Here is a 26,354-nt window from a genome sequence, read left to right on the forward strand (position 1 = left end):
ATACTTTGGATAGTCCAGATTAAGGCATAAATATTGTTTTTTTTTATGTTTATCAGAAGTCTGATTATAACTGACCCTGTAATTTTACACCTACTGGAAGGAACCAGAAACAGAAAATCGCTTATGATGTTTCTTGTTCAACTTGTTCAGCCTGTTCTATGTTTAACTCTATTATTGATTGATTCATCTATGGTATTACCACACTTGAAAGTATGAAAAATCCTTGTAAACCATACTTACTTATCTCTGAAATTAGTAACCTAACTACTAAATCATACCATTGTCTAATCACCGACCAGCTCAAACAGATAACACAGCAACGCAAATACCGGGACACCTTTTTCTTTCTCATCGAACAATGCAGGTCGAACGTTGGAGACGATCAATTTATATCCACACAACTGCAACGAATTTGTTTTATTGCTTTGATTGAAGTACGTCACTTACGGCAAACGGCGCTGCCATTATCGTTACCTATTATCAGACCACCGCCAAACGGTTCTCAGCGGTGAAATGAACGGGGCTTTGTAGTACGCAACACTGAAGCATTCTGGTCCGCTAATAGCTCGACAATCGGCTGCAAACGGCAGCTACACTGCAGTGAAAAGCAATGCAGCGCATCGAAGCACGTTCTAAAACGATTTTTCCCGCGCATGCATATCGGTGATCAGTAGAAAAATACGCCGTACGCCGACTAGAACCGGCGGGAGAATGATCGTACTGCATTTAGGTATCGGCTAAGACGCAGGGAAGGGTGAAGCTAATTTACAAGGTAACAAAAAAAACAGGCACACTACGTAATGCATATTCTAACTTATTTCGTACTAACTGGCACATTTAGATGCGCACTAGCGCGGGAAAATAGCAAGCTAGGAGGGGTGCTTTGAGAACCATCCCTCACCTTAAGATAATAAAGCAAACGTCTAACGAGGCGCTTGTAGCTGCGTATCAGACAACCTGCTATCGATATTCTGAACACTTAACGTACTGTTGCTAGCTATTCTACACTATTACAGACGCCCAGCCAATTTGTGAGTATTCATGTGGCTAGTTCGAAAGGAATTTCCTTGCGAAATCCGTTTTGTTTGTACGATACTAGTGTTTGCGTTTCGGCTCGAGTGCGTTGGCAGCAAATGGGTTGTGGTCACTTTTTACTCGTGCTTCTTGTACTGTAGAAGCATTTGGCAATCAGCAGGACGACTGATAGAACAAAGAATGCTAGTGAACCGACACGTAGCGACATCTGGATGGCGTTGGCACTGTACGTGCTGTGATAAATCATAGCCCGCAGATCGTCGGATATCACTCCTGGTACGACTTCCAGCCAGATTACCGGTAAATATTGACCTTCGGCGAATTTTTCAAGTCCTGCAAGCACACGCAAATAACAATGCATACGTTAAGTAAAGCGTAAAGTAAAGTGTATGTGTTCTTATGGTGGCTCATTCTACTTACCAGACACCATGGCTGCCTTCTGCACTTGAATGTTTATCTGAAATCGAGACGCTCCGTCAATCGGAAAAGCCAGCCGGGGATGGATGTCAGCGTAGGTTTCATGTTGTTCCTGTACAGGGTTCACACCTTCGATCGACTCAATCAACTGTCGATCGCCGGTGTAGAAATGCGGAAACGAGGCGAATATAGGTGCCCCCATCGAGCAGCCGGTTATGTTGAACAGTCCACTAGGAGGGCATGATCCGGACTCCAGGTGGCAGAAGCAGTGGTTTGGCATGTGCTCGTCCGGATGCGAAAACACATTGTTGGGGATTTTGTATCGCCACGCCGGTATGCCATCCAGTGCCGTTACCTCACTATCGTACACAAGCGGGAATTTTCGGCATAGTGATTTGATAAACACCTGTAACGGGTGCTTGCGATCCATCAGATGGGGCGGAAATTGTGAACCGTCGGTTCCACCAACACGATCACATTCGTCGGTGTGCCACAAATCTAGGCGCGACTTGCCGTCGAGATGTTTGATGACGGCCAAATCTTCTAAGCTAGATTCTCCGGAGAAGATTGTAAAATTCTCGGCACTAGTTCCATTGCGCTGGAATGAAGCGATGGAAACAACGGTTAATGTTTGAATTGCTGCGTAAAAGTAAAAAACGCTATCGCTTGCTTACCGTCATAAGCATGCCGAAGGAACTCGACACAATATCGGAACCAAACATTGACTTGGCCAGACTCAACAATTTGTCTTCGTATCCCCAGAGCATAGACTCTACGGGTTTCTTGATGAACGCCGATGAGCCGGAAGAGCTAGCGGCCATATTAAATGCGATCTGATTCCACGTTCCTTCTGAACGTTTCTTGGAAACACCGGTAAGGAACACCACGTTCGGAACCACTACTTGATCAAATGGTTTTCCTTTCGATTCTTCCGGCAGGTATTGAATGTAGCGATGTTCCTAATCAATTAAAATAAAGGGACACATTTTGCATTTGTTTCGTTTGTGTTACAGTAATCACTCCACTTACCCGATACGATATAGTTCCATCTCCATTATGAGTTATATCGACTTTGTTTGCCGTTTCTTTGTAAACGTACGGTCCGAGGTCTTCTACTTGTAGCTTGGTTGCTTTGCCAGCAAGAAAATCTTCAGTGTTAGTGTAGTTAAATACGTGCACCTTAAGTAGAGGGTATACAGGTGGGTTTTCCCACCATTCTGCTGCAGTCGAGTTTTCACTAAGTATTAGTTTCTGAATCACGTGAATAACAAAAATCGCAATAATAAAAAAATGTTTTTCATCGTTTTGTAAAATGAAAAATTATGTATACAATTACCTCTAGTAGAGAATTGTTGTACATGTTAGTGAACCACATAATGAAGAATCCAATACCACTTGTTATAAATGTAACAAACAAAACGACAAATGCTGAAAAGATATTATATTTTTTTTAAATCGTTTATTATTGAAATATATGCAAATGCAAAATATTAGAGAAATGAAACTAAAAAATATGGAAAGATAATTAGATTGTTGGTATTTCGAACTGAACACAGGGAATGTTAGATATGGATTTAATCCGACACCAGTTCTACAAAAATATTTAATCCAAGTGTTTCTGAGCCTTTTATTAGGTTGGAAGCATTCAATGCATTTGAGATAGTTATAATTTACAAAATTACAAGCATTGAAAGTACTTGTATTAAATTTAATGACATAAAAATAATTATTACTCACTATCACTAATTTGTCATAACGTTTGCATTAAAAAAAATGCAAATGTTCTGCCACATTATCATCCTTAGCTTTATTTGTTAACTTATGAGCTCCAGGACTAAATTTAACACCTCTATCTGTTGAACTCTAACCGTAATGATCAAAAAAGTTAAACAACTCTGTTTAGCAGCGTGCACGATCAAAAAACTGCATCCCGTAGCGTCTAAAACGGACTCCGTGGGTCAGTTTGTGGACGTCGTAAGTGCCTATTTCAGCATCCACAACATCTTGGCGCTATTAGACAACATTCAGAGCACCGAAAGAGAGCCCGGTACCGAATGGCCGACGACCCTGAGCTACGTGAGGTTCCAAAGAAAGCAGAAAAGAAAACTGGGATACAAGTGGCTGTGTTGCTGCGTTAGCTTGGCCAGGAAGTCGATGCAACCCGCCAAACAGTGAAATAGTATCTGGAAAACATAAACAAGCATATCAGCAAGCAGAAATCGGGTCCACAGACTCAATGCTTCAATGGCGCCAAAACTCAATTCGACCATTTCAAGTGAACTTCGGCTGACTTTCCATATGACACTCTAGTACGCAAACCGGTCCAACATCTTTCAAAAATCCTGGACCAAATCCAAAATTTCTGGACCAACATGATGCAAAAGCTCTGCTCCAACAATCTACTCCGAACGACAGTCGCGAAAACTGAAGATAAACTGTAAAAAATCGAGGTAGATATTCATAACATGCCTGCACGCTTGTCCGCCACGGCGAAAATTCCGGATAACTTTTATAGAGTCTTTGAACATTCCGGATAAGTGAGGAAAGGCAGCTCGCATGGTCGTAGATTTCTTTACTAGAAAACCTAAATAATCATTTTCATGGATGCTAATGGAACGAAATTAGCACTCTTAGTTTTTTGTTCTATGGCCAGCAGGAAATCATGTCCATTTTTTATGCAAACGTTAAAGCCATATATAAAATGTTAACTTTTGTTACCCGGGAATCACACCATAACAATCGTTTTGGCATTCTGGATGTTTGGCCGATAATGTTTCTAAAATTTACTATGCTGAAATTATTGGTAAAAATAAGCAATATAGCTCAAGAAAGGTCCTAGAGGCCAGACTAGAATACGTCACATTTTTGGAGTTATTTTAGATTTTTTTTAAAATAAAACAATTAGAATATTTCTAACGTCACAAGCAAGAGTAGCTGCTAATCACTTATGGCGCTAGATGAAAGGAGCCAAATTATTATCAACAACGTGTTCTGATGTGTGCGTAGTGACCTTTTATGGCCTTGGTACAAACACATAGCGGCAGCAATAGAGTGCACATAAACGAACGAACAAATTGTAAATCTATACTATGAGGGCAGAATTTTGTTGAAAATTTTGTTTATGTCTCCAAGCTGATAGGCCGCATACTTTTTTTTCGTTAACTGACACGGCGTCCTAGCTGTATGTGTTACATGCGTAAATGTTTTTGTTTCCTAGAAAATAATGTATGTCATGTGCATTGTCGTTAATAAAAAGTGCTTCCGACTCAGGAGCGTGCCACGAACAAAAGGGTATGTTTTTTTTAATTCCCTTGACATGCCATGCAGGTCTACCGGCAAGATCAACGCTTAGCGATAATGGCCTGGTAAGCTTCGGTAGGGTGAGATGCAAGTGTTATAACACAGAATTAAACAGCCACTGCACATTTGATTATGAAGTGCACCACACTACCCTTCATCCAGAGCGACTGGTTTGAGGCCGCTGTGATTGTGACCAACAATCAGCAAAAACGGTGCATGTGCAAAATGGCGTCACAGTATCGATAGGTAAGCGATCAACTGGAAAGTATTTCATTTGCTGTACAAAGGATTTGTGTGGCTAATTGAATACAATAGCTAAGCAAGACGCTGGCAGAGTGCGGCTCTGGGGTGTAATCTAAAGCCGCGCACTTCCTACTCGATTAGAGTGGTGCGCAGACTGAGAAAAATAACAAGGCAATCAAGAAGCTTCCATCGTTACACCTAACCTTCTGTTTCTTGGTGGACTGGCAGCACTTCGAATGGCTCCCAATCCTTGACCCAGGATGTCATGTTTTCTTTTACAAAAATTGATATTGCGTCTGAAGCCAGTTTGCAGTGTATCAGTCCCGAATATGAGCTCCTTCCATATCACCGATCGTCGACCGCGCGCTGTTGATACCGCCGCAGTGACGATCAGAACCCTAGAAGATGGTGCGAGGCGCCAGTGTAGGGGCCTTTTTCGAGACGAAACGATGAAAAGCGCGTATGCGAGACGCCGCACGGGCAGAATCTAATGCGGAAGCAAAATTGTGTCGACATAAAAAAAGGCAAAATACAATACACTTCAAATCACAGCCGCGCGGGAACTGATTCAATGAGGGCGAGGGGGTCTTGGAGCTTGGGCAGTAACACGGCAGTACGATCGCGATACGAGCAAGCACGTACGACCGGGCCAATACGCGCATTTACGTTTCACTTTCGTTGACGGACCTTTTTTCGGGCCCTACCGTGATAAATCGAACAGATAAGGCGCCAGAGGTCACCGCAGTTCATTATTTAAATCTACTGCTCGAGCAGCCGTCACATTTCACCTGCCATCAGCTGCCAAGCACATGTTCACGCAGCATGGTCAGCAGGCCCCTGTGCGTAATCAGAAATTCGGAAGTTACAGCAATTCTTCGGTACGACGTACGATGTGCGATCGGCTGTTAATGGGTAAAAATGGCACGCTTAACTCACTAAGTATTCGAATCCACTGGTTTTCTTTGGCATCCTCGCCGGATCGCTGCTCTAAGCCGAGATAGTAAAATATCGTATTTAGCGCACTGGTTCTTCTCTTCAACGGTTTCCGTGGTTCAGTATCGGAGGTGGTCGGAATAACCGTCTCTGGACTGTAGAACGCAACCATTTCGGGCATGTTGGCGGACAAATGCAGTTCGGAGCGTTTCTGTCTCGCGTACCATACGACGTTGATTTCACTACAATTGCTCACTGCGCTCAACCTAACAGCTGCACTGTCCAATATGTTATGAACTTCCTTCTTATTGTGCCCTCAATCAACGAGGGCCCCAAGAAGAACTTACTATCACAGACCGCACACTTGTCGACTCGCAGCACTAGACTGAAGTCCTTAATCTATTCTTTGAGCACTTTTGATGCTTTCTTCCTCTCGCGGCCTCGACGTTAACGCACCCCGAAGTCTTATCTCTTGCAGCGGGAATATGTTAGTATTGGTCAGTTAGACTGATAACTTCACAAGCTGGGAAAAGAAATAGCTCAGCATGGCATTAAACGATCATCGATTGATGCGCCCTTCATTCACAAACACCAGCAAGACCTGTTCCCATCATTGAAATAGTGCAGAGGACGGCCACTAGCCAACGATCGGGTACAACAGCATAGCAGTAAGAAAATATGTGATGTTCCTATGTGATTCCATTTCGTTTGCTGTACACAGTTTAAGTTTTACTAGGGAAAAGTAAGTTTTACCAAAATAGTAATACGATTCATATTATCAATGCAATTTGTCTTTTTAATTCATTTTAATGATCTTGGCAAAATTTGGATTTTTTTAAAGGAAAAACTCACATCGTGTGCCTTCAGGTTAATTGCGCACAGTTTTGATTGAAACAATATTTATTGGTTATTACTTTATTACATAAAAATATAACTCGAGCTTTATTGTATATGGTCCAGACAAGGTGGTAATTGCCTGCTTTTTGCTTTTTTACTATTTAATATTCCAATAATAAATTCCCTATCGTTTCTTTTACCGTTTTTGCTCGATAGTTTGCGATAGTTTGTTGCGTTGCTATTCCAATTTTTGTGGACAAAATCACGACAAATTACTTTTTCTTTACTTTTCTGAAACATCAATTACAATCCTACTTGACGTCAAACTATTTCTTCAACCTTTTTCTTTTCCTTGCACGTGCAAAAAGTTTTGTCTTTCATACTTTCAATTGAATAAAGAGTTTTGAATCCAACGTGTTTGGTAACATATTTACATTCCGAATTCCAACTGCATTATTGATTGTCAAAAATGCAGGGCCGGTGACATCGGGAATAAATTTTTAAAAAAGAAACTAACTTATAGTCGATGAGGATATTAATTTAGATCCTACTATTGATCAGAAAATAAACTTGGATAGCGAAAACATGTCCTAAATCTCGTTCGACTTCATTTGGCGATTAAATATTGCAAAAAGCTTTCTATTTTCAGAGGATGTTCAAGATGTGAACAAGAGCCCTGTACTTCATTTGACTTTCAACATCGCTGCTGTCAGTCTTGCCCTCCCCTAAACATTGCGATATTTTTCTGTACGTCCTCCATCAACAAGAATGGCTTCGATGTCGACGACAATTTAGTGCTACTAACACGGATCCGAGAAGAACGCAAAGCAATTTTTAACTGTAGTGCTCAAAAAACAAACTTCCGTTAAATGTGAGTTAAACTCGATTATGGTGTGCTTTCGTCGCTAGAGTACGCAAACCACGGTATACCATCAATGACAATGGAGGAGACAGATAGGCTCAGTGGATCAGCGGGGGCTTGTGGGCAGAGCTCGGCTGCACGGGCAAACACAAGCAGAATATCAAAAGCGGCCACTACCCCACGCGCGTCAACGGCAGATGGACTTTGCCGGTTCAATTGGTTTCCATCCCTGCGAAGAAAGCGTTCCTCGTCAACAACTGTTGTGGTGGCCACAGCCCACAGCAAGAAGAACGATGGAGCAGGAACTGTCAAGGAAGAATTGTTTACCGCCAGCGATGAAAACAATCACGACAGCCAAGCAGAAGGGGGTAGCGTGTTTTACACGCTGCGAAAACGGTTCCAGAAGAAATTTACCTCGGTCAAAGTGAAAGCCTTTGAGCCGAATGTGGCCGGTACGTTGGGTGGCGCAGGCACTCCAAATTCTACCACCTCGAACACAAACTACAATGACTCAAGCCACTGTACTGGCACGGCAGGCGAACGACTTCCAAGCGATACCTGCGTGAACGGAAATGATTTTGCACGGATCGTGATTGAACGGCATAGTCAAAACCCTATCCGGTTTTCGTCACCCAATGCTAACTTACCTGTGATAATCAACAGTAGAGATACTGAACCAAATACGGGGGAAGACAGAAGACCCCTATCAGTAACCGCCCCATCCGCTGCCACATCCGAGCCTAGCACCTCCGAATTAGACGATATGATGGCGCAAATGCGTATCGACCTGCTACAGTATGGATGGTATTGGGGGAAACTTACGCGTTTAGCGGCACAGAAAAGGCTAGCTCAACAAGTGAATGGAACATTTTTGGTACGAGATTCGCAAACCGAAAAATACCAGTTTACTGTGAGTTTTCGAAGCTCCGGAATAACCTTGCACTGTCGTATAGACTTTGAAAATAATTACTGGTAAGACCAAACTGTTCATTTGACATCGACATGATAACCAAAGAAAAAATACAAACGATCTACGATTTTCAGGTCTTTTTCTGGCTTAGCGACACCCACGACGTACAAAACGATGGTGGATTTGATACAGGATACTATGAAGAAGTCCAAGTATGGGGTAATAGGTTATGTAAAGCAAGACACAACGTTAATGCCTCCGTTTCCTGTGCTACTGACAAGGCCAATCAATCGATTCTACGAAGTTTCATCCCTGCAGCATTTATGCCGGTTCATTATACGGCAAAAAATTGATGCCAAATCCACCAACGAACTGCCACTACCGGAAAAGCTGAAAAAATATGTAGAGGAAAACTTCTATGATCTCTAGTTAGGCATAGTTCCGTATTGCAAGAACAAACATTGACACAAGGCGTCTACCAGTGAAATCTCAATAAGTTAAAATTGGAGCGATTGTAGAAGTGGTCTAAATGCGCTAGAGGATGTTTATTAGAAGGAGAAAATATAAACCACGTTTGCAATGCATACATGCATGCACGTATGCAACGCGAATGCAACAGTGCACTAGAACGCACAATCTTTCTGACATGCTCACGTAACTTTGGATTGTTGCATCAATCATAACGGCAAGCAATGTTACACAGAACCGTTTGTTCGCCACAGCAATTAATAAGTAGACAAATTTCAACATGAAAATGATGAATTTCTTTATCATTACTTTCCTTCTCAAATGGAAACACACAATTTGTACATAGCTAGTTGGCTTCGTCACGATTGTATCACCAAAGATAAGCAGAACGAATTAATCGACTATACAATAAAAACAGTTCCAATGCAAGAACAATCATGTGCGACTAAATGCTCTGTCTGATGATTCAAAGTTAGTCTTAACCGTCTTTGAAGCCTTTGAGTTCACATGTTCATGTTGCTTCTTTTCATTATTACTTCCAAATTGCGTTCCATGCGCTTTATTTTGTAATGCTTTTTGTTCTTTCCGTCACAAATGCTTTTACATTCACATGAAATGGTTTTTATTAATTTTATTCCTGAGCCAAGTGATTTGGTATGTCGTATTTTAGTGACCGTGAAATGGCTTTGTCTAACTGCGAGGAATCTTTTCGGTTTTCACTACGTGCAACTTATGTTGATAGTCATATCATCGGCGTTCAAAGTTTAACCCGAGAATGTTTCGCGCCTGAAACAAAACAAAAATCATGGTATGTTATGCCATTGGGTAATCTTATGTTAACATTGCTAACCCTTACCGTTGTGAAAGCCGATCCTACAGCATTTTGTAAATGATGAGTGGCATCTTCCGATTTGACAAGAAAATCGTGCACTAGACTAGCCTCTTCCATTCGGCGTTCAAGAAATTTCCACGTTTTTTCAAATCCTGTGGAAGAATCTTGCAACATGTACAGTTCTGTAGTTTTGTAGATACATGCCAAACCTATGCGTCGTGTATACCAGTTAAACTGTAATGAGTGATAAAAAGATCATATAGCTAGACGTTGAAACACTCGAAGGATTCTCATGCCTTCTGGTTAACTTACATCGACCGAGCGATCACCGGCGTAGTAGCAAATATCGTCCACTAGCGTTAATACGTTTGCTAAAGAGTGTGGTGCATTTGGTGGTAGTGCCATAAGACCTAATGCCTGTGGCCAATACTTCAGGTATGGTTCGAGCAAACGGAGTCGATATTCGATCGCTTTGCGAGCGAATTCGGACGGATTTGGGACTCGTTCCAGATCCGCCGTCTCTTGTTTGAGGTAGTCGATGAGTTTCAAATTACACTGTTTGTAAAAGTGATGAACAAGCTCGATTCCACCGCGTGGGAACAATCCATGGCTGACACTAGGATAGTTTACTGTTTCCGCTCCTTTAGCAATGGCCTGCTTGGACCAGCCATGTGATTGGACAAATGCTAATGCTGCATCGAGAATCATTTCCTTTGCCCGTTCCACATCCGGATCAGGTGCTTGCTGATCGTTAGAGGTGGATGAAAACGTGTCGACATGCGAGCTGGAGCTAGTACCTGTCGCTACCGATGCTTGCTGTTGTTTGACATACTCCTGCTCTTTTTTCTCCTCACGAGCTCGAAAATCGTCGAAGGTTTCGTTGGCCCTGCAGAGAGTTCCAGTAATTCCAAAGTGCCTCGTAGGTATCGCAATTACGCTTTTAACGGATGCGCCCTTGCCAATTGTCCTAAAATTCGCCACAACATTTTTGCCTAAAATTAAAAATGGGAGAACAAGATGGGCATAAAGCAATTAATACCGATGGATTTTGTACGGACTGATAATAATAATAATAAGAATAATAAACAAAATTGTTTCAAGATCCAAATAATATGATTTTCATTTAAAGTTTATTTATTCAGTGTCCATTTGTTGCGTTGAGCTACATTTACCCACACCCATAGCACGTCTCATTTGATCAATCGCACTGTTAACCCTAGCCAAATGGAAATCCAACATATCTAGTCGCAAAAGCATTCCCTGGCATAGTTCTACTTTTTTTGCCTTGGTCATAACCGGTGGCATCTTTCCGTTCAATGTGCTTATCGTAATCTCTGGCAATTGTTCTACGTTCGATTGTTTTCCTTTCATTTCTGCTGCAGCCTTCATCTCGTTTTGGTAGTGTGCGCGACTCAAGTCGATTCCTGTCCTGAGCTCGAGTAGGAACTGTTTTTCAAGCGTCTCAAAATAGTTCCAAATATGGCTCCGGTTAGATCGATCGGTTTGCAACAACACCCAGAGTGCCGACAATGCGCTGATAATACTGTAACTATTGTCCAACAGATCGGTCTTGGCGCCTTGTTTTAGCAGGCAGATATGGTGTGTAAGCATGTTTTTCAAGACATCTCCACTAAACCACTTGATGAGTGGCTCTTCTTGCAATTTTTGGCGCATATCGTTCATGATCAAATCCTTATACACGTTGATTGCGTATGATCGAACCGAGTCATCGTCGAACTTTTTAAGCATGTAAGACACAATCATGTATCGGCCTTCATCATCGAAAGAGTGGATATAATCCGTGAGCACCGCTATGCCAACCTCTCGGTTACGCACGCTTCCTGACCTTTCCAAACCTCGAACATAGTGTTCGCAGAAAATGCTATGGATTTGAGCATCTAAATCACGTGCGGAAAGCATGTTGTCCTTTACTAACTTTACCAGGGCTTGCATTAATCGAATGCCCTTGAAGTACATCACGGTCCAATCCCCGCTCATTAGGACCACCACGTAACGTAATCCCATTTCGAATACGTATCGAGGATTGTAAATCTGAGGAACAGTTCCCGGTAGCAATTCCTCGCCAAGCAAAAGGTAGAATAACATTGCAAAACCCTCAGCCATATACGTATCCTGACATAGAAAGCAATCGTAGCTCGACTCTTCGTCGTAATCGTCATCCTTCTTCTTGCTTTCAAAGTGGATTCGTTTTTCTCCGTAAGGCAGCATAAATAGTGGATCTTTAACAAGCAGCAACAATGTTCCAATCATGTCTTCCGCCACTTGAATGGAATAACTTTTGCTAGCTAAAATGAGATAGAGTAGAGTACGGTTACTTTAAAAATTTTTGACAATTACTGTTAAGTTTTTACCACCGAGTATTATTACCTGGCAGTTTTGGCGTTTGTTTGAGACTTTTTCTCAACTGCTCGGTTCTTTGGAGATGAAGAAATGGGAATAATTTGCCCACCAACCGAAGCAGAAAACATATTACTGCATTTTTCTGCGTCAAGCTTGTTTCGAAGAAAATATTGCTCGAAGGCTGGTTCAGGTGCTTTATAATTGGTTCCAAAAAGAGTAGCAATGTAATGTACAGCTGCAACAATCTTCGAATAGATTCTTCGCATTCCAAAAGCTCCTCTTCCTGTTCATCCATGTCTTTGTTGATGACTTCGGGCAACTTTATCTTGTCGAGATATTCAATAAGCGTCTGAAAAACCCATTCCATACAACGGGCCCGCTTCGCCGGTAGCCGCAAAATAGCGACTTGCATACACTTTAATACGCTGGTAAATACATCATCGCTTGTAGTAATGCGCACTTTTTCCATCAACTCGTACAACACCTCCGGCGGGCTGCATTGTTGAGCCACACGGGATAGTACCGTTTCTGTGGCCGAATACAGGTCGGGTTTTTTTTCGGCATTTTCATCCGTCAGATTTTTAGAAATGAGTGAAATAAGCTCCATGGATTGCATTTTTACAGCGATATCGTTTGCAGGGTCGGTTATTATATCAACAGCCGATTTATAGCTACCCTCCTCTAGCTTTGCAAGAACTGCTTCAAGAACATCCATGGCTACGGAAACCGGGAGGTAGCCCTTCGGGGGATGGACGCTGTATGATTGCTCAACAGTATGCAACACAAAATTCTCACAAGACAGGCAGATATATACGCTGTTGTTATCACTTCTAGGTGACGAAGGAAATATATTTATCACTGACTATGGTTTTGCTGATAATTTCTATCAAAATTTTTCGATTGGTTGCGCCATGCGTTCACTGTACAATATTTTCTCCGAGCGAATTGCCCGACTGAACCCATCGCATGTAAACGGTTCAATGAACGTCATTTGCTTACGAAACAGTTCCATTTTTTCTGCATCGAAATAAACACTGGAACTTACCTGAACTGTATGTTGAATGACGAACGAGGATAATAGCACGGGGAAACATATTTTATACTGTCGTTTGTGTTCACTTGTGCACCAGCAGAATTGATAAAATTCGAATGATCTCGAGTTGCTTTCTGGTGAAATACTTTCATCAACAGTGTTTGACAGCTACGCTGAATACTGCTGAATGTTGATGTTTATTTTCCTCGTCGAACGTGCTGCTGCGTGTTGTTTTCGCACATTTTCGTTGTTGGTTTTTACTCTCATCATTGTATTGAAACTTGAGTCACTTTATAACGAAATTATTATCACCTGTAAGATGCCTATTGATTAGAGTGACTTCAACAATCAGTGAACAGTTCAAGTTGCAAAGTGCAGTGCTTAACTCGGTATGTTAAACCAAAGGGACAGCTGTCAGTGTGCTGGCAACAGACACAATCGAATTTTTGCATAGGATTATCAAAGATGGTTGTCAGAGAGGTCGTCTCTGAATTTGTAATCACTGCACCCAGTTCGCACCCCTATTAAAGTACCGAAAATACAGCTTTAACTCGCGATAATTATGTAGGTACAGACAGTGTTGCGCGGAGAAAGTTGCAGGCCTGTTACGTGCATTCCAAGCGGCTTGATAATGTCGACCCGTTCGCAGCTAACGAAGGATCTAAATGGTAAATAATGTTTGCAAAGAAAATGTTTACACCCAACCCACCGTTAGCCAAAATGTTGGTCGTAAAAGGCTAGCAATTACCGAGCGCAGCGTGCGAGCAGCTTCCAATCACTCATTTGTGATCCGATCGATGATTAAAGAAAGTCTGAAATTCTTGGGGTTCATCTTAATGAATGAAGATTCAATTGCACAGACAATGACCGCGTACCATTGTTGGTGTACGATACAAAGCCACAGCCCACCTAACCAGGAAGCAGATTGAGTCACACTGCTGTTTAAAAAAACTATGCAGGCAACCAGGCCCCTTTTTGTTATGATACATTCTTTGCATATCAGCAGTGTTTTTGAGGAGTTACGCCAGCACATCGCAGCACACCTCAAGTCTCTGCTATTGGTGATAATGATATCACATCGATTCGCTGATAAGCGAAACTTAGATATGAAGAGCTTTGATGTGTCCCAATCCCTTCTGGACCCCAGTACAACTTTGAAACACGTTTGGTCAAGATGCTTTCGAAACGTAGTAGTGAAGTATCGGCTTCGCAAATAGTTGAAAATGCTGGGAAATATTTGGCAAAAGTTTTGCAGTTGATTCATTTGAGTGCCAATAAAAATATTACAGGTGATGTTAGAATCCTGCCATCACCCAACGAGTGAAGTACAGGCTGAAGTGCAGACTAAGCTGAAACATTTGCTGTTTTTTTTCTCTTTTATTGTAACTTCCAGAGAGTGTGAAGACACTTCTCGGCCGCCACACCAAAATCCTTGTAAAGTACATGGTTAAACTAGAGGTAAAGAGCGATAAAACGGAAAACAGAGTTTTGGTAAGTAATTGTATGAAATGAATGATCATGCTCATTCAAAAAATGATGGTGCTCATATAGCCTTTAGCGATGCGATTTTCGATACGGACTCTCTTTAATCTAACTAAACCGACATGTTTCTTTAGGTTTTCACGCCCGTGCGAGTGTATCTTCTAACAGCCAAAGTACCGACAAGGGTAGGTGTTCCAACAAATGCTTATTTCACGCTTTATCATCCACTGCGATACGGGTGGATACGATAAGAGTTGCTAACTAACTTAACTAACTGGATCGAATGTATATTGCTTACCATCTTGCAGATAGACTGCCACTTTCACTACCTAGATATACAATCGATCGAAAGTCGGAAGCCAACGCATTTTACAATAACTACCAATGACAAAAGCTATTCATTTTCAACGATTGGCGATGCCGGAAGTTTTACATCGGTCCGTATTTGTATTCCATTATGATCTGTTCATCTTTGTAAGTTCAATTTTCTGTTGCTTCCTTTGCAGAATGCAGACGTGATTTTAACAGATTTATCATCCGCAATAAAGCAGATATTTCCCACGGTGCCGCTGCGCTATATAATTCGAAAGGTAAGCCATTTGTTTGCTTAGTAGAATCTATTAATATTTCTTCATTTTTCTTTGCAGATTGATGTGAATCCCATCGAGCGTACTTCGATTTTTTCCGACGAATTGCGCCCATCCGATCCACGCAATGTGGGGCCGTGCGGTGGTTTTAGCATGCAATACGCTTGCATGTGCGATCTGCATGCGGTGCAATATCGGGAGGAGGTAGCATGGGACATCGATACCATATACCTTTCGCACGATGCACGAGTACTCAATTTGCGCGACTTTGATCATTTGGAGCAGAAAGATCTGATGGCGATTGTGGCCGCGCTAGAGTACAACACATTTTTTCGTGGATTGAAGGCGTCTCATACACGATTGTCTACAGAAACACTTGAGCGGGTGTTGCAAGTGTTGCGGCGATCACTGTGGCTTGAAGAACTTCATCTAGAATCGTTGGGACTAAAGTAAGTTTACCAGTGCAGAGGAAATAAGGGAATCATTTTAAACACGCTCGATGTATTGCTATTCGCTCTTAAAGGTCTGACTTTATACATAAGCTAGCTGTTGCTGTGATATCAAATTCTGCGCCTGCATTACGATCGATTGACTTAAGCCATAATGTGATTGAGGACAAAGGTACAAAGCGATTAGAAGAAAGCTGCAGTAACGTGAAAATAATATGTTTCAATTGTTGCTTTTCCAGGCGCTACACATCTGGCTGGACCAATAGCAAAAATGTCGAAAGGATTTTCGAAGCTGGCACTTGCACATTGTGGTCTTACGGCCAAAGGTGTTAATCAGTTGGCTCATTCGCTTTCGTTGAATCAGAATATTTCGAATTCATTGACGTATCTGGACCTCAGTGGTAACATTCTGAAAGATGACGGAAATGTAATGTATTGTTACATGTCATGCCTATCACAAACTGGCAGTATGGCTGTTGAAAACTTATTGAATGTTTTGTGTGTTTTTGCAGAATCTTTACAACTTTTTGGCCCAACCTAATGTTATAGAACATTTGGATATTTCCCGCACGGATACTACACTGGAAAGTGTAAGTATATGCACATAGAATTGGCATTCACGCGAGATGGAACATTCGTTCATTTCTACATACTTATCAATCGTAGGTTTTTGGAGCTCTTTTACGTGGCTGCGCGACCCATCTTCTACACTTGAATGTTTCGCACAACAATTTTGGTACGAAGAAAGGCAAAGAAATACCACCTTCGTTTAAGCAATTTTTCACGAGCAGTCTAAGTCTGAAGCATCTTAACATTGCCAGCTGTAAACTGCCATTGGAAGCTCTTAAACATCTACTTCTTGGATTGGCTTGTAATGAATCGACGGCCGGTTTGTATCTAGATTTGAGCGGAAATTCACTTGGATCACAGGGAGCTCATGTGCTGGAGTCGTGCATTCACGGTGTACGAGTACTAGCATGTCTTGATATCAGCGACAACAACATGGACTACGAGCTGGCCAATGTTCTTACCGCTATTGGCAAGAATCCATCGATTCGATCTTTATATATGAGCAAATGCTTCTCAGGCATGAAGCTGAAGCACATTGGCACTGTGATGGATTCGTTGGTAAATCTAATTCAAAAAGAAGACTTTCAATTGCAAGAACTAGTACTTGCCGAAAATCGACTAAAAACCGACCTGCACAACTTCATCAATGCCCTCGGCAGCAACCAACATTTGCAGATGCTGGACATCACGGGAAATCTGATGGGTGACATAGGTGCACGGTTGCTTGCAAAAGCACTGCAGATCAATAACAAGCTGAAGACCATCGCACTAGATCGAAACAACATTACGCTGCAAGGTTATGCGGACATAGTTTATGCTTTGGAGAACAATTTCTCAGTGCGCAATATGCCATTCCCGTTGCACGATATTGCACCTTGCCTGAAGCAGCATCCGGAACGTACCGATGTGTTGATGAAAAAAATGCAAGAGCTGTTGTTCCGCAATGGAAATGGATTCAAACGCACACACGGGCAAGGTTTTCGGTAAATTTATGATTATTTTATGTATTTTTAACAATGTGATTGATATTCACTGTCTAAAGTATATGTTTGTATTTTGCAGGCTGCAACATGGATTTTTACTATCGTCCACTCATCAAGTGTTAGATAAGCTAGTTGCTGAAACCCAAGAAACGATGTCATCCCGCCAGAGCTCTCTTGATGGTAGCCTATCGCGTTTATTGGAAGACGCTGAAAACTGCAAACAATTGCTACCGAAGTTGCAAGAATCGGTACGATGTGACCCTCATCCGATTGAGGTGCGCCTCGGAAAAATGAAAACAGAGCTCCACCACTCGATCAAAAGCTACCTCGAGGTAACAATCTATCATTAAAACAAACATGAAAAAAGACGAATCATTAAAACAAATATGAAATTGATTGAAAATGTCAATTTATTACTTTCTAGGAAACGATGGAAACCATGCTACGTACTGGAATCGAGCAGTGTCCAAAAACTTTAGGCTCTCAGGTAGTTCTGACCGAGTTGCGTAAAGGTTGCGAGGAACGACTAACGATTTCTGAAGAGTTTCTACAAAGTTGTCTCGTAAACAGCGCCGGAGGAGAGGTTATGAACCGTATTAGGTATAGTCTCATAATGTTTGCTGTCCATCATTACCCATAGACCGTCAAGTATTATGCTGGAGTGTTTTAATGTTTCTTTTTCTTTTCTCACTATAGCGAAGTGGAGCAATCATTGGCAAGTCTAATTTCTGATCGAGCCACAGATGAGGTATTGGAAGCACTAACACGTTATCGTAAAGGTCTGGGAATTGCCGAGGGGCCACTCAGTTACACAGACGATTTGCATTCTTTAGATGGGAGCAAACATAATTCTAGTCAGGTAATTGAGTTCACATCCTCTTGAGCCACGAACGCTAAACCCCTTAGTCTAATCGCGCTTACTTTTTATTATAGAGCACTGAGCCGATCGCAAACTTTGAACTGAGAGGGTTAGATTTACCCAAACTGGGCCTGGATTCACCGACGGTAAGTTGAGCGGATATTTGTTTTATGTACATCGTTACAAAATGTACCCCATTGTTTCATCATATTTTACCAATATTCAAATTCATTCCACGTTTTCATCGATTACCTTCATCCCATTTTTACCACATCGCACACATTCAACAGAAATTGGAATACCTAAACCTAGTGAGTATTATAGAATAGTGTTCACATACATACACTTACACACACTCTACCTTTGTGCATGCCTCCTTCATGGACCTACAGAATATTGGCTGAACAGTTATAATTTGCCCTGTAGTCCCAATGTCCAAAATCTATTAATTTAGCTTTATCGTTGATAGCAATGAAATGTATGCTTTAGCTGTACGCTACAATTATTCTTATGTCGACTAATGTAAACAATTACTTTTTTACCAGGCTACACCCCAATTGCAACACAAACGTCGTTCAATCGCAAGAAAAGTAAGACCACAATCGGTAGTAGGTCTAGGGATCGAAAATTTAAGTCTTGCTAACATTCCTGATGTAACGGAGACATCAATCGCGAGTGTGTCGCGTAGTAGCAGCAACAATAGTGGATCCAAAAAGTACGAATCGTCCAATGCCAAGGAAGACGAATGTTGCGATTCTATTACGGAGCTTCCAAGTCAATCCCTTACCCTGCAACACTTGGTTAAAGGTATGAAGCTGGATGAGCTAAGCCAAATTGTATGAAACTTATTATTTTTCTTTAACATTCATAGGTCGCCCAAAACGAGCAAAAACAAGAGCACCTAAAAAACCTGTCATAACGGATACTGTAACGGCTGGTGGGACTGTAGTGAATGAAGGAATTGAATCATTCTTCCGACCAGGTTCGGCTACACCCTCGACTCTAACACCACTGGTTTCTCCCACCTCCGAGGAGTGCAGTTCGTTAAGTTTCGTCGATAGTCCCACGTTGAGCCGCGATGACGGAGGCAGATTCAGCAATGTCACTTCCGGCGAAACAACGCCAATATTGGAAGAACGCAAACCTCTTAAACTGGATCGGTCTTCACCACTGCTAAAAGGAGTGAATTGGACCTCCCGTTCACGCTCGTCGGACAACTTGGAAAAGGTATCACCATCTGTTAACCGCAAGTCACCATTAGTAAAAGCGGCAACGGAGGTAGTAGAAACGCCGGTGCGCGAGTATCGATCCGTCGATAATGGTGCTGCTACTCCTATAACGGGAAGTAAGTCGCCTAGTAACGAATCAGTACGCAATCATCATGTGGAATCAGCTCATGGTGCGCCGAGACTTGGAAATGGTACAGGCCAAAAAACACCGATTATTACACCGAAGCCCCGTCCATGGTCGGTACTAGGGCATGAATCGAAAAATGAATTCAACGAACCATCTGTCGACAGCATCGACACGGATGGGGATCTCGTGCTGATCTCCGGACAAACACCTGGAGGATCGATTGTCGGCATTACGCCCGGAGCTATAAGTTCCGCTGGTGTTACTGGTGGAAGTATACTGGGTATTACTCCAGGTAAATACAATGAACTGTTTGCGTGATGTTTATAGTTGTATAGTTTAATGTACTCTACATTTCATTTATTAGGTGCTGTTATAGAAAAGAAATCCGTAAGGGACATGGCGGCAGGACTAAACAAACTTGGAGGTAATGCATGTCTTGTTAATGTCCCATTGTTAATTGCATGTTAGTATGTAGTTTGATTGGTTTATTTTCTGTTTATGTTTGTATTTTACCTTTTTTTACATACGATTCTGTTCCCTGTGGCTTGTACGCCTTGATGGATGGTTTTCATCGTTTGCGCACTTTTGTGTTGTTTTGTTTGTGTTCTTGATTTCGGATGGTCACCCAATTTGGCATGCGTTATGTTGCCGCATCTTGCATCAAGCAGTAGAGCTCGAGCGGAATTCACTGATGAGGAGTTCGATTTCCTCGCACTCGGCATCGGCAGTGATGCGTACCTCACCATCCTCGATACTGGGGCGCAGTAGTCAAAAAAATAATAGCATGACAAGTGCCAGTAGTAGTAGCAGTAGCAGTCCAACTAGCAGCGTAAAAAATGGTGATTCTACTACTTCCGACGGAGCACCGATTATCAGTTCGGGCGCTAATATCGAGGAAACCGGTGCTATCAGTGTGCCCCAAAAGGACGAAAAGCACGTAAAACGTATCGTGGCTGGGAAGAAAATTACTGCTTTGTTTGAGGTTGGTTTTGATTTGTTAAAATATAGTTAGTTACTCGCCATTTTTACCATGATTTTTTTACGATAATTTTTCATAGAAATCAGTAATGTTAAGCACGATCATAGTTTCTGCACGTAGTTTTGCTGGTGTTAATGATTAATAACCTAAGGCAGATGTCTCATTCCATTTGCTTATACCTGCCTACAATTTGACGGCATTGATTTGGACACTTTTCCTATCTTTTTTCATCCAGGAGACGCTAGTTGAAGGTCTGCAAAAATCATCACGAAAAACCATGTACAGAGAGTCCACCGTGTATAAGGACGAAGATACGGTGGATGTGTAGGCATGTCGTGGAGGGATGCAGGAGGGTTTTAAAATGGGGAAAAAATCAACATTAGTTTTACCAACACCCACTTTAAGGCATTATTCGTAAATACGCGCTGCAAAGCACAGCAAAGCATCACACAGAGCTGCGGTATAATGAACTGTGAGGCGAGACAGTATTGATGCAAAGGATATTTGGGTACGGCAGGGTATATCAGATCAGATGGTTTTTTATCCATTTATGTGGTTTACGTTCGTTTTCGTTGATCTATTGTTTAATCGATCTTTTAAATAACTGTAACGCGCCTGCAACAACGACTCAACGCAATGTACACCAAGAAAAGTATTATTTTTACTCAAACAAGATTGACTGCGCAATTCAAAAGATGCTATCCGTTTTCATGTGTTGATTTACACTGCTATCGTGAGTGGTTAAGTGGGTTTTATTTTAGTGTATTGTAACTTTCTAGCTGTACTATCGCAACACCATATGGTAGCTCATGAAAAGACTGTTATTATTGTCCTCCAAATTTGGTAAAGGAATGGTGCGTTATTAGGATCTATCGGATATTAATATGAAAGCATGTTTGTCTACTTCTTTACCACTTGAAGGCGTGTTTTTTTTAAACAAGGAATGTTAAAAGTCTGAAGGTAGGGTTTAGGATAGCGACGTTCATTCCAATGGCGATTGCAGAATACAAAATGACACAGTGTGTACAGTGTGCGGTACACATGGAAATGTGGTCTGGTAAACAGTCAAAAACAGAAACATTATTCGTTTCGATATGGCAAGACACTCAATGCAAATGGAGAGGTAACAGTGGTCTATTCAAATGTCGTCTATGTCCTTTCGCAAGTTCGTACGATTCGTTGGTGTACATTATGACAAAGGAAAGGAAAGGAACTGTGCCAAAATAAAGTAAAGAAAAATACAGAAGAAAACCATTACAAACAACATAATAGAAGGGTAACCAATGTCTAAAGACATCGCTAATCGTATATAGTTTATCATGGCATCGAGTATAACACGAATAAAAACCCCAAGGATAAAGTATGGTAGAATAGATCACACACTAGATCAATTACACGTATTTGAACATAATATTTCGGGACCGTTTCATGATAAAGTTTGATAATTTCATTGACAGTGAAGATCCAGCACAAATATACGCTATCTATGGTTATGGTCCAAGTTTTGTATGCATACCACATGGAAAAAATATATACCCATAGCGAAGACTAAGCCTACCGTACATTCGGAGGAGCATCGTTGCAATAGAATGTCCCAGAATAATGAACGTGCGAGATTTGGTGCATCCTGTAATCGATTCCAGCGAGACTCTTAGAAGCACACGTTAATATGAATTGTATGTATTTTCAGTAGCTTAGACTCTTGTGGGTCGTTTCGAATAAATAGCAGAAGTGAAAAGAGCATGTCTCCCATACACTCGAGGGGTAATTGTAGTGTAGGTGGATTTAGAATTGTTTGATGTTTTTTTTACCACATCGCACCGTTTGATTGTTTGACTTGGCGTATATTAAATTCTACCGAACCGTATGTATCTCTGCTTTTTCTTCTTCTATTTGGAGTAACGTCCCTACGCGGACATGCCGGCCTATACAGGCTTTCGAGACTTAATTCATTACCATGTACCCCCGGATAGTCAAATCCTTTTGCTACAGGGGGACGGTCCATTCTGGGCTTGAACCCATGACGGGCATGTTATTGAGTCGTTCGAGTTGACGACTGTACCACGGGACCGTTTGTATCTCTGCTGTAACGACTAAATATCGGATAACAGTCATTTCCTGCCTTACGTGGAATCGGAGATGCGCGTTTGACAAAATTTGGCAGTGACGCGAATTTAACTCGTGGACATTTGGTACAATTGATTGGTGTTTTCATTTAAAAATTCTAACTAAACTTACAGTAGCGGGTTTACAGTGTCGGGCCCCTAAGCAGTAAGAATTGTTGATGCCCTCTGTACATGATTACCGGGGGGTACTCGGTATCCGTCTTTGATTATGTAACATTTAAACTTAAATTTTGTTGCTGCCGGGGGGAAGGGGGGGGCGTGCTTAGCGGTCGTCTATCGCGGTCCCCAACGTCCATCACCCACGGGGTCCTTCTTGCTAATACAGTGCCATATTCTATCAACTGTTATAGATAATGGACTAAAGATGCCGGGCCCCTCATCGACGGGGCCCACACAATTGCTTATTTTGCTTACCGTTAAAATCGCCACTGTAACCTTATATTTAAACCACACTGATATTTTCGGAGCGCATAAACTGCGTTACTCGAGCACAGCAAAAGAGTGACTAAAATGAGCAGATGAACGAAAATACTCACATTTAGATACGTCACGCACGGTAATCTTGATCCATTCAGCAGATCATGTTGCTTACTTTCAACTACCCAGAATGTACTATTCATAGTTTGTAAACGTCCTATTATTAAATAATTTTGCATAGATAAATTCGGGATGTGCGCGGACGCACTTCCCGGCTACCAAAAATTGCGCATACGAGTTATCCACATGAGGGATAATCGCAGGGGTCAACCCAACCCAGTGTGCAATGGAAGAGCCTCGCCCTGGGGGAACCGCCTTGCTGATCACGGTAACCCCTATGCCAGGTAAGTATGCTTTCTACTACGCTTTCTGGCCCTCCGCATCACTCGCCGACATGCTGCGCTAGCGATTGTTTACCGCACACACATGCAAAGGGATGCTAGCTGCCTCTTTGCCCTTATGCTCTCGCCGAGATCAACAGCTCCTCTCACCGGGCATACCTACAGCGAGATTCTCTTCTCATCGCAAATCACCACCATCACCATTGAAACTACCAGAGCGAAATAGCGCATTTCTTTTCTCAGTGCGCAGCGTTCATTGATGCTCTTAACCTCTTCGTGGAAATGCATGTGTTATGTTCCTCGTAATCAGGGATACATTTGTACTGAAAATAATCATGAATAGATGACGATATTTAGTCAATGCATTTGTTGCCAACCAATTAGCTTTCGAGGGATGACACTGATTAAGAAATGTACAGCAAATGAAAACCATGCCTCATTTCTCTCAGCGAATTATATGTTATCTCTTGTGCGTTTGTAAACAACTCACTTTGACATTACACCGCACAAGTCTCACTGTTTTGGTGCCGACAAATCAACACAGCTTCTAAAAAGCCGGCTAATCGCATCTAGATTAACGATTTATTAATTTAATTAATATGTCTAAATTTCGCTCACTTTTTGCCAAACCGTTTCCAATCATTGGAATGATCCACGTGGGTGCTCTGCCAGGTAGGAAGTGAATGAAGTAAGTTTGATAGCTAAATATTTACAATATATTTTCTGCGCCCAGGAACTCCTCTGTACAAAGGACATGTGAATAAACTTATTAGTGAAGCGCAAGCCGAAGCGAACATTTATCGGAAATGTGGAGTGGTAAGCTGTTAAGCTAAATTTTTATTTGATAGTGTTAGCGAAACAAACCTGCCACCTTTTAGGATGGTGTGCTGGTTGAAAACATGCACGACATTCCTTACATTCGACCAAGGGATGGCCTCGGTCCAGAAATTACGTCTGCGATGACCAGAGTAACGTTGGCGGTGCGAGAAACAATACCGGACATACCATGCGGAGTGCAAATTCTAGCCGGCTGCAATCATGAGGCTCTGGCCGTAGCCAAAGTATGTCAGTTGCAGTTCATCCGTGCAGAAGGATTCGTATTTGGTCACATGGCTGATGAAGGGTTTACGGATGCATGCGCCGGATCTTTGCTACGCTATCGAAAGCAAATCGATGCAGAGGATGTCCTTGTCTTAACCGATATAAAAAAGAAGCACAGGTACGAAGGTTCTTTTGTAACGCTGTCTGAAGAATGTTGAAACCGATGTAATTTTATATTTTAGCTCGCACGCCATTACAAGCGATGTCTCAATAACGGAAACGGCAGGTGCGGCTGAATTTTTCCTTTCAGATGGCTTGATAGTGACAGGAAGTTCCACTGGTGCAAGTGCTCAACAGGGTGATTTGCAAGCCCTACGCGGTAAAACTAATCTACCGATAATCATCGGATCTGGACTGACGCTTGCCAATTTAACTAACTATTGGACACTAGCCCACGGTGCAATCGTAGGATCCCATTTCAAAGAGAACGGGCATTGGAGCGCTGCACTTTGTCAGAGACGAGTCCAAACTTTCATGGAAGGTGTAGAAACACTACGGTGTCAACATTCAAGCTAACGGCTAGCAATGGGATTGTTTATTCATATAGCTAAATCAAACTTTATTTTTTCTGCAACAATAAGTGACCTTTGGGCTTCAGCTTTGCGGCTAGCAGCTTTTGTTTGGTTTCTTCGGCCTCGGTCATATTTCTTTGATATCGTTCTACGGCAAAATCCATTTCTTTGGAAAGTGTCACTATTTGCTTAGCAATTTCGCGCTGCTGAATAATACGCTTCCTTTGATTGGCCTATGAAATGAAAATGTATAGAGAATGGTTATTGTGTTTTCCTAGAATTAGCTACCAAACATCGGCTTACTCCGAAAGGTGTAACTCTTCCATCCATATAAGTGTAATCTGGCAGATGAGTGAGCAAGCTAGATTTGTTCGGATTCCGCACGCACTTCTTCGTTTCCCCGTTCAGCACGGCTGAGCCCCGAGCAGATGGTACTGCTGTGGAATAAAGTTTAGCTATCAAAAGTGTATTTAACATGAGTTGTAAGCATTTACCTTTGTGTAAATATCGCATAGATATAGGTAGATTTTTAAGCAGAAGCATTTTGCCGGACACCGAAGCGGAGGACTGCACACTTTTCGTTTTATTTTGATTATCCAACACACGGTATTTTGACAGCCAGATGATGACACACAGTGGTAGTTACTCTTGGCCAGATTCTGATTAACATTTTCTTGAATGATTTACATTCTTGCAAAACATTTTGGTCTTAAAATTCAAATTAGGTTACGTGCATAACTGGTCTCATTTTTTCATAATCAAGCGAGATTACCTCCATCCTACACAGCTGAACATAATTTCATGGATAAACGAAAAAAAAAAAAATAATAATAATTCACATGAACCCACAGGGCAAAAACCGGTTTTTACGAACTCCTAGCGCCATTGCTCCAAATCGGAGCATTTTTGAAAGTCGTGGTGAGGGTTTTTGAGGTTTCAAGATGGTCACCAAAAAGCTCGCGCTGGAGTGCGATTGTGTTGGTGGACAAAATTAAATTATCAAAAAAATATTAAATTAAACTCATCATTATATTGCGGTTCTTTTCTTGCAATGTGTTTCGACAAGCTACATCTAATTATGACCTATACATAGTCTGTTCCTGAGTTACGCGGTTTGCGCGTTCCCGAGGAATCCGTGTAGCTCGAATATTCGCGTAAGTCGAATTTCGAGATTTTCAGTCAAATGACATTTGATTACTCGAAATTTTTTATTCAATTTAGTATTTATCCCTACCCGCAAATTTCCGTTAAATGCCTTCTAATCGCCTTGTAATCGCCGGCGAATTGAAGGCGATCAGCAG

The 26,354-nt window shown here is 41.8% G+C and overlaps 7 protein-coding genes and 1 non-coding gene across 13 annotated transcripts; 3 read left to right on the top strand and 5 right to left on the bottom strand.

The window, feature by feature from the left end:
* Positions 1-386: 386 nt before the first annotated feature.
* LOC121592058 (lysosome membrane protein 2) lies at positions 387-6,327 on the bottom strand. The gene is made up of 6 exons (XM_041913308.1): positions 5,932-6,327; positions 2,789-2,880; positions 2,482-2,703; positions 2,127-2,411; positions 1,456-2,050; positions 387-1,368 (listed from the first exon to the last, which is right to left on the bottom strand). The coding sequence occupies exons 1-6, from the start codon at positions 6,107-6,109 to the stop codon at positions 1,145-1,147; spliced, it is 1,596 nt and encodes a 531-aa protein (XP_041769242.1). The 5' UTR covers positions 6,110-6,327; the 3' UTR covers positions 387-1,144.
* Positions 6,328-6,485: 158 nt separating this feature from the next.
* Positions 6,486-8,985, top strand: LOC121592061 (cytokine-inducible SH2-containing protein). Its single transcript, XM_041913313.1, has 3 exons — positions 6,486-6,670; positions 7,415-8,599; positions 8,672-8,985. Exons 2-3 carry the CDS (start codon positions 7,701-7,703, stop codon positions 8,964-8,966), a joined length of 1,194 nt encoding a protein of 397 aa, XP_041769247.1. The 5' UTR covers positions 6,486-6,670; positions 7,415-7,700; the 3' UTR covers positions 8,967-8,985.
* Positions 8,986-9,621: 636 nt separating this feature from the next.
* Positions 9,622-13,608, bottom strand: LOC121592062 (ubiquinone biosynthesis protein COQ9, mitochondrial). Its single transcript, XM_041913314.1, has 4 exons — positions 13,244-13,608; positions 10,150-10,829; positions 9,862-10,071; positions 9,622-9,791 (listed from the first exon to the last, which is right to left on the bottom strand). Exons 1-4 carry the CDS (start codon positions 13,290-13,292, stop codon positions 9,753-9,755), a joined length of 978 nt encoding a protein of 325 aa, XP_041769248.1. The 5' UTR covers positions 13,293-13,608; the 3' UTR covers positions 9,622-9,752.
* Positions 10,949-13,232, bottom strand: LOC121592056. The gene is made up of 2 exons (XM_041913302.1): positions 12,226-13,232; positions 10,949-12,143 (listed from the first exon to the last, which is right to left on the bottom strand). Exons 1-2 carry the CDS (start codon positions 12,911-12,913, stop codon positions 10,972-10,974), a joined length of 1,860 nt encoding a protein of 619 aa, XP_041769236.1. The 5' UTR covers positions 12,914-13,232; the 3' UTR covers positions 10,949-10,971.
* Positions 13,609-13,654: 46 nt separating the features above from the next.
* Positions 13,655-22,282, top strand: LOC121592055 (F-actin-uncapping protein LRRC16A). Of its 5 annotated transcripts, none has more exons than XM_041913298.1 (20): positions 13,655-13,899; positions 14,625-14,722; positions 14,848-14,898; positions 15,022-15,150; positions 15,220-15,303; positions 15,361-15,749; positions 15,824-15,921; positions 15,989-16,176; positions 16,262-16,339; positions 16,416-17,302; positions 17,382-17,634; positions 17,727-17,902; positions 17,999-18,161; positions 18,236-18,307; positions 18,452-18,472; positions 18,707-18,968; positions 19,033-19,809; positions 19,882-19,941; positions 20,186-20,499; positions 20,732-22,282. In XM_041913298.1, exons 1-20 carry the CDS (start codon positions 13,863-13,865, stop codon positions 20,822-20,824), a joined length of 4,230 nt encoding a protein of 1,409 aa, XP_041769232.1. In that variant the 5' UTR covers positions 13,655-13,862; the 3' UTR covers positions 20,825-22,282. The 5 variants fall into 5 exon arrangements, with proteins under 5 accessions (XP_041769232.1, XP_041769233.1, XP_041769234.1 ...); XM_041913296.1 differs by lacking the exon at positions 13,655-13,899 and adding an exon at positions 13,937-14,520; XM_041913299.1 differs by lacking the exon at positions 18,452-18,472.
* Positions 22,283-23,286: 1,004 nt separating this feature from the next.
* LOC121594971 lies at positions 23,287-23,451 on the bottom strand. The gene has a single exon (XR_006005079.1). It is a non-coding gene; the product is annotated as a U1 spliceosomal RNA (small nuclear RNA).
* A 224-nt stretch (positions 23,452-23,675) lies between these two features.
* On the top strand, positions 23,676-25,154 carry LOC121592064 (uncharacterized protein F13E9.13, mitochondrial). Its single transcript, XM_041913316.1, has 4 exons — positions 23,676-24,112; positions 24,174-24,256; positions 24,319-24,659; positions 24,724-25,154. Exons 1-4 carry the CDS (start codon positions 24,040-24,042, stop codon positions 25,055-25,057), a joined length of 831 nt encoding a protein of 276 aa, XP_041769250.1. The 5' UTR covers positions 23,676-24,039; the 3' UTR covers positions 25,058-25,154.
* Positions 25,042-25,684, bottom strand: LOC121592065 (39S ribosomal protein L52, mitochondrial). Of its 2 annotated transcripts, none has more exons than XM_041913319.1 (3): positions 25,548-25,684; positions 25,357-25,487; positions 25,042-25,286 (listed from the first exon to the last, which is right to left on the bottom strand). In XM_041913319.1, exons 1-3 carry the CDS (start codon positions 25,594-25,596, stop codon positions 25,101-25,103), a joined length of 366 nt encoding a protein of 121 aa, XP_041769253.1. In that variant the 5' UTR covers positions 25,597-25,684; the 3' UTR covers positions 25,042-25,100. The 2 variants fall into 2 exon arrangements, with proteins under 2 accessions (XP_041769253.1, XP_041769251.1); XM_041913317.1 differs by having other exon boundaries at positions 25,357-25,490; positions 25,548-25,678.
* Positions 25,685-26,354: the final 670 nt, after the last annotated feature.

Source organism: Anopheles merus, chromosome 2L, assembly GCF_017562075.2.
Source record: "Anopheles merus strain MAF chromosome 2L, AmerM5.1, whole genome shotgun sequence".
Classification (NCBI taxonomy): domain Eukaryota; kingdom Metazoa; phylum Arthropoda; class Insecta; order Diptera; family Culicidae; genus Anopheles; species Anopheles merus.

Excerpts from the sequence above, each read along its gene's own strand:
- LOC121592058 (XM_041913308.1), bottom strand. The coding sequence starts at position 6,109 with ATGCCCGAAATGGTTGCGTTCTACAGTCCAGAGACGGTTATTCCGACC. Across the intron at positions 2,704-2,788 it reads ACAACAATTCTCTACTAGAG|AAACTAATACTTAGTGAAAA; the intron begins GTAATTGTATAC and ends CACGTGATTCAG. Across the intron at positions 2,051-2,126 it reads CCTTCGGCATGCTTATGACG|CGCAATGGAACTAGTGCCGA; the intron begins GTAAGCAAGCGA and ends GCTTCATTCCAG.
- LOC121592061 (XM_041913313.1), top strand. The coding sequence starts at position 7,701 with ATGACAATGGAGGAGACAGATAGGCTCAGTGGATCAGCGGGGGCTTGT. Across the intron at positions 8,600-8,671 it reads GACTTTGAAAATAATTACTG|GTCTTTTTCTGGCTTAGCGA; the intron begins GTAAGACCAAAC and ends TACGATTTTCAG.
- LOC121592056 (XM_041913302.1), bottom strand. The coding sequence starts at position 12,913 with ATGGATGTTCTTGAAGCAGTTCTTGCAAAGCTAGAGGAGGGTAGCTAT. Across the intron at positions 12,144-12,225 it reads ACAAACGCCAAAACTGCCAG|CTAGCAAAAGTTATTCCATT; the intron begins GTAATAATACTC and ends ATCTCATTTTAG.
- LOC121592062 (XM_041913314.1), bottom strand. The coding sequence starts at position 13,292 with ATGTTTCCCCGTGCTATTATCCTCGTTCGTCATTCAACATACAGTTCA. Across the intron at positions 10,830-13,243 it reads TCATTCAACATACAGTTCAG|GCAAAAATGTTGTGGCGAAT; the intron begins GTAAGTTCCAGT and ends TTTTAATTTTAG. Across the intron at positions 9,792-9,861 it reads TAGGATCGGCTTTCACAACG|GCGCGAAACATTCTCGGGTT; the intron begins GTAAGGGTTAGC and ends GTTTTGTTTCAG.
- LOC121592055 (XM_041913296.1), top strand. The coding sequence starts at position 14,406 with ATGCTTTCGAAACGTAGTAGTGAAGTATCGGCTTCGCAAATAGTTGAA. Across the intron at positions 18,308-18,451 it reads TGGGCCTGGATTCACCGACG|AAATTGGAATACCTAAACCT; the intron begins GTAAGTTGAGCG and ends CACATTCAACAG. Across the intron at positions 20,500-20,731 it reads AAATTACTGCTTTGTTTGAG|GAGACGCTAGTTGAAGGTCT; the intron begins GTTGGTTTTGAT and ends TTTTTCATCCAG.
- LOC121592064 (XM_041913316.1), top strand. The coding sequence starts at position 24,040 with ATGTCTAAATTTCGCTCACTTTTTGCCAAACCGTTTCCAATCATTGGA. Across the intron at positions 24,257-24,318 it reads TTTATCGGAAATGTGGAGTG|GATGGTGTGCTGGTTGAAAA; the intron begins GTAAGCTGTTAA and ends GCCACCTTTTAG. Across the intron at positions 24,660-24,723 it reads GATATAAAAAAGAAGCACAG|CTCGCACGCCATTACAAGCG; the intron begins GTACGAAGGTTC and ends TTTATATTTTAG.
- LOC121592065 (XM_041913317.1), bottom strand. The coding sequence starts at position 25,596 with ATGCTTCTGCTTAAAAATCTACCTATATCTATGCGATATTTACACAAA. Across the intron at positions 25,491-25,547 it reads TATGCGATATTTACACAAAG|CAGTACCATCTGCTCGGGGC; the intron begins GTAAATGCTTAC and ends TTTATTCCACAG. Across the intron at positions 25,287-25,356 it reads GAAGAGTTACACCTTTCGGA|GCCAATCAAAGGAAGCGTAT; the intron begins GTAAGCCGATGT and ends TTCATTTCATAG.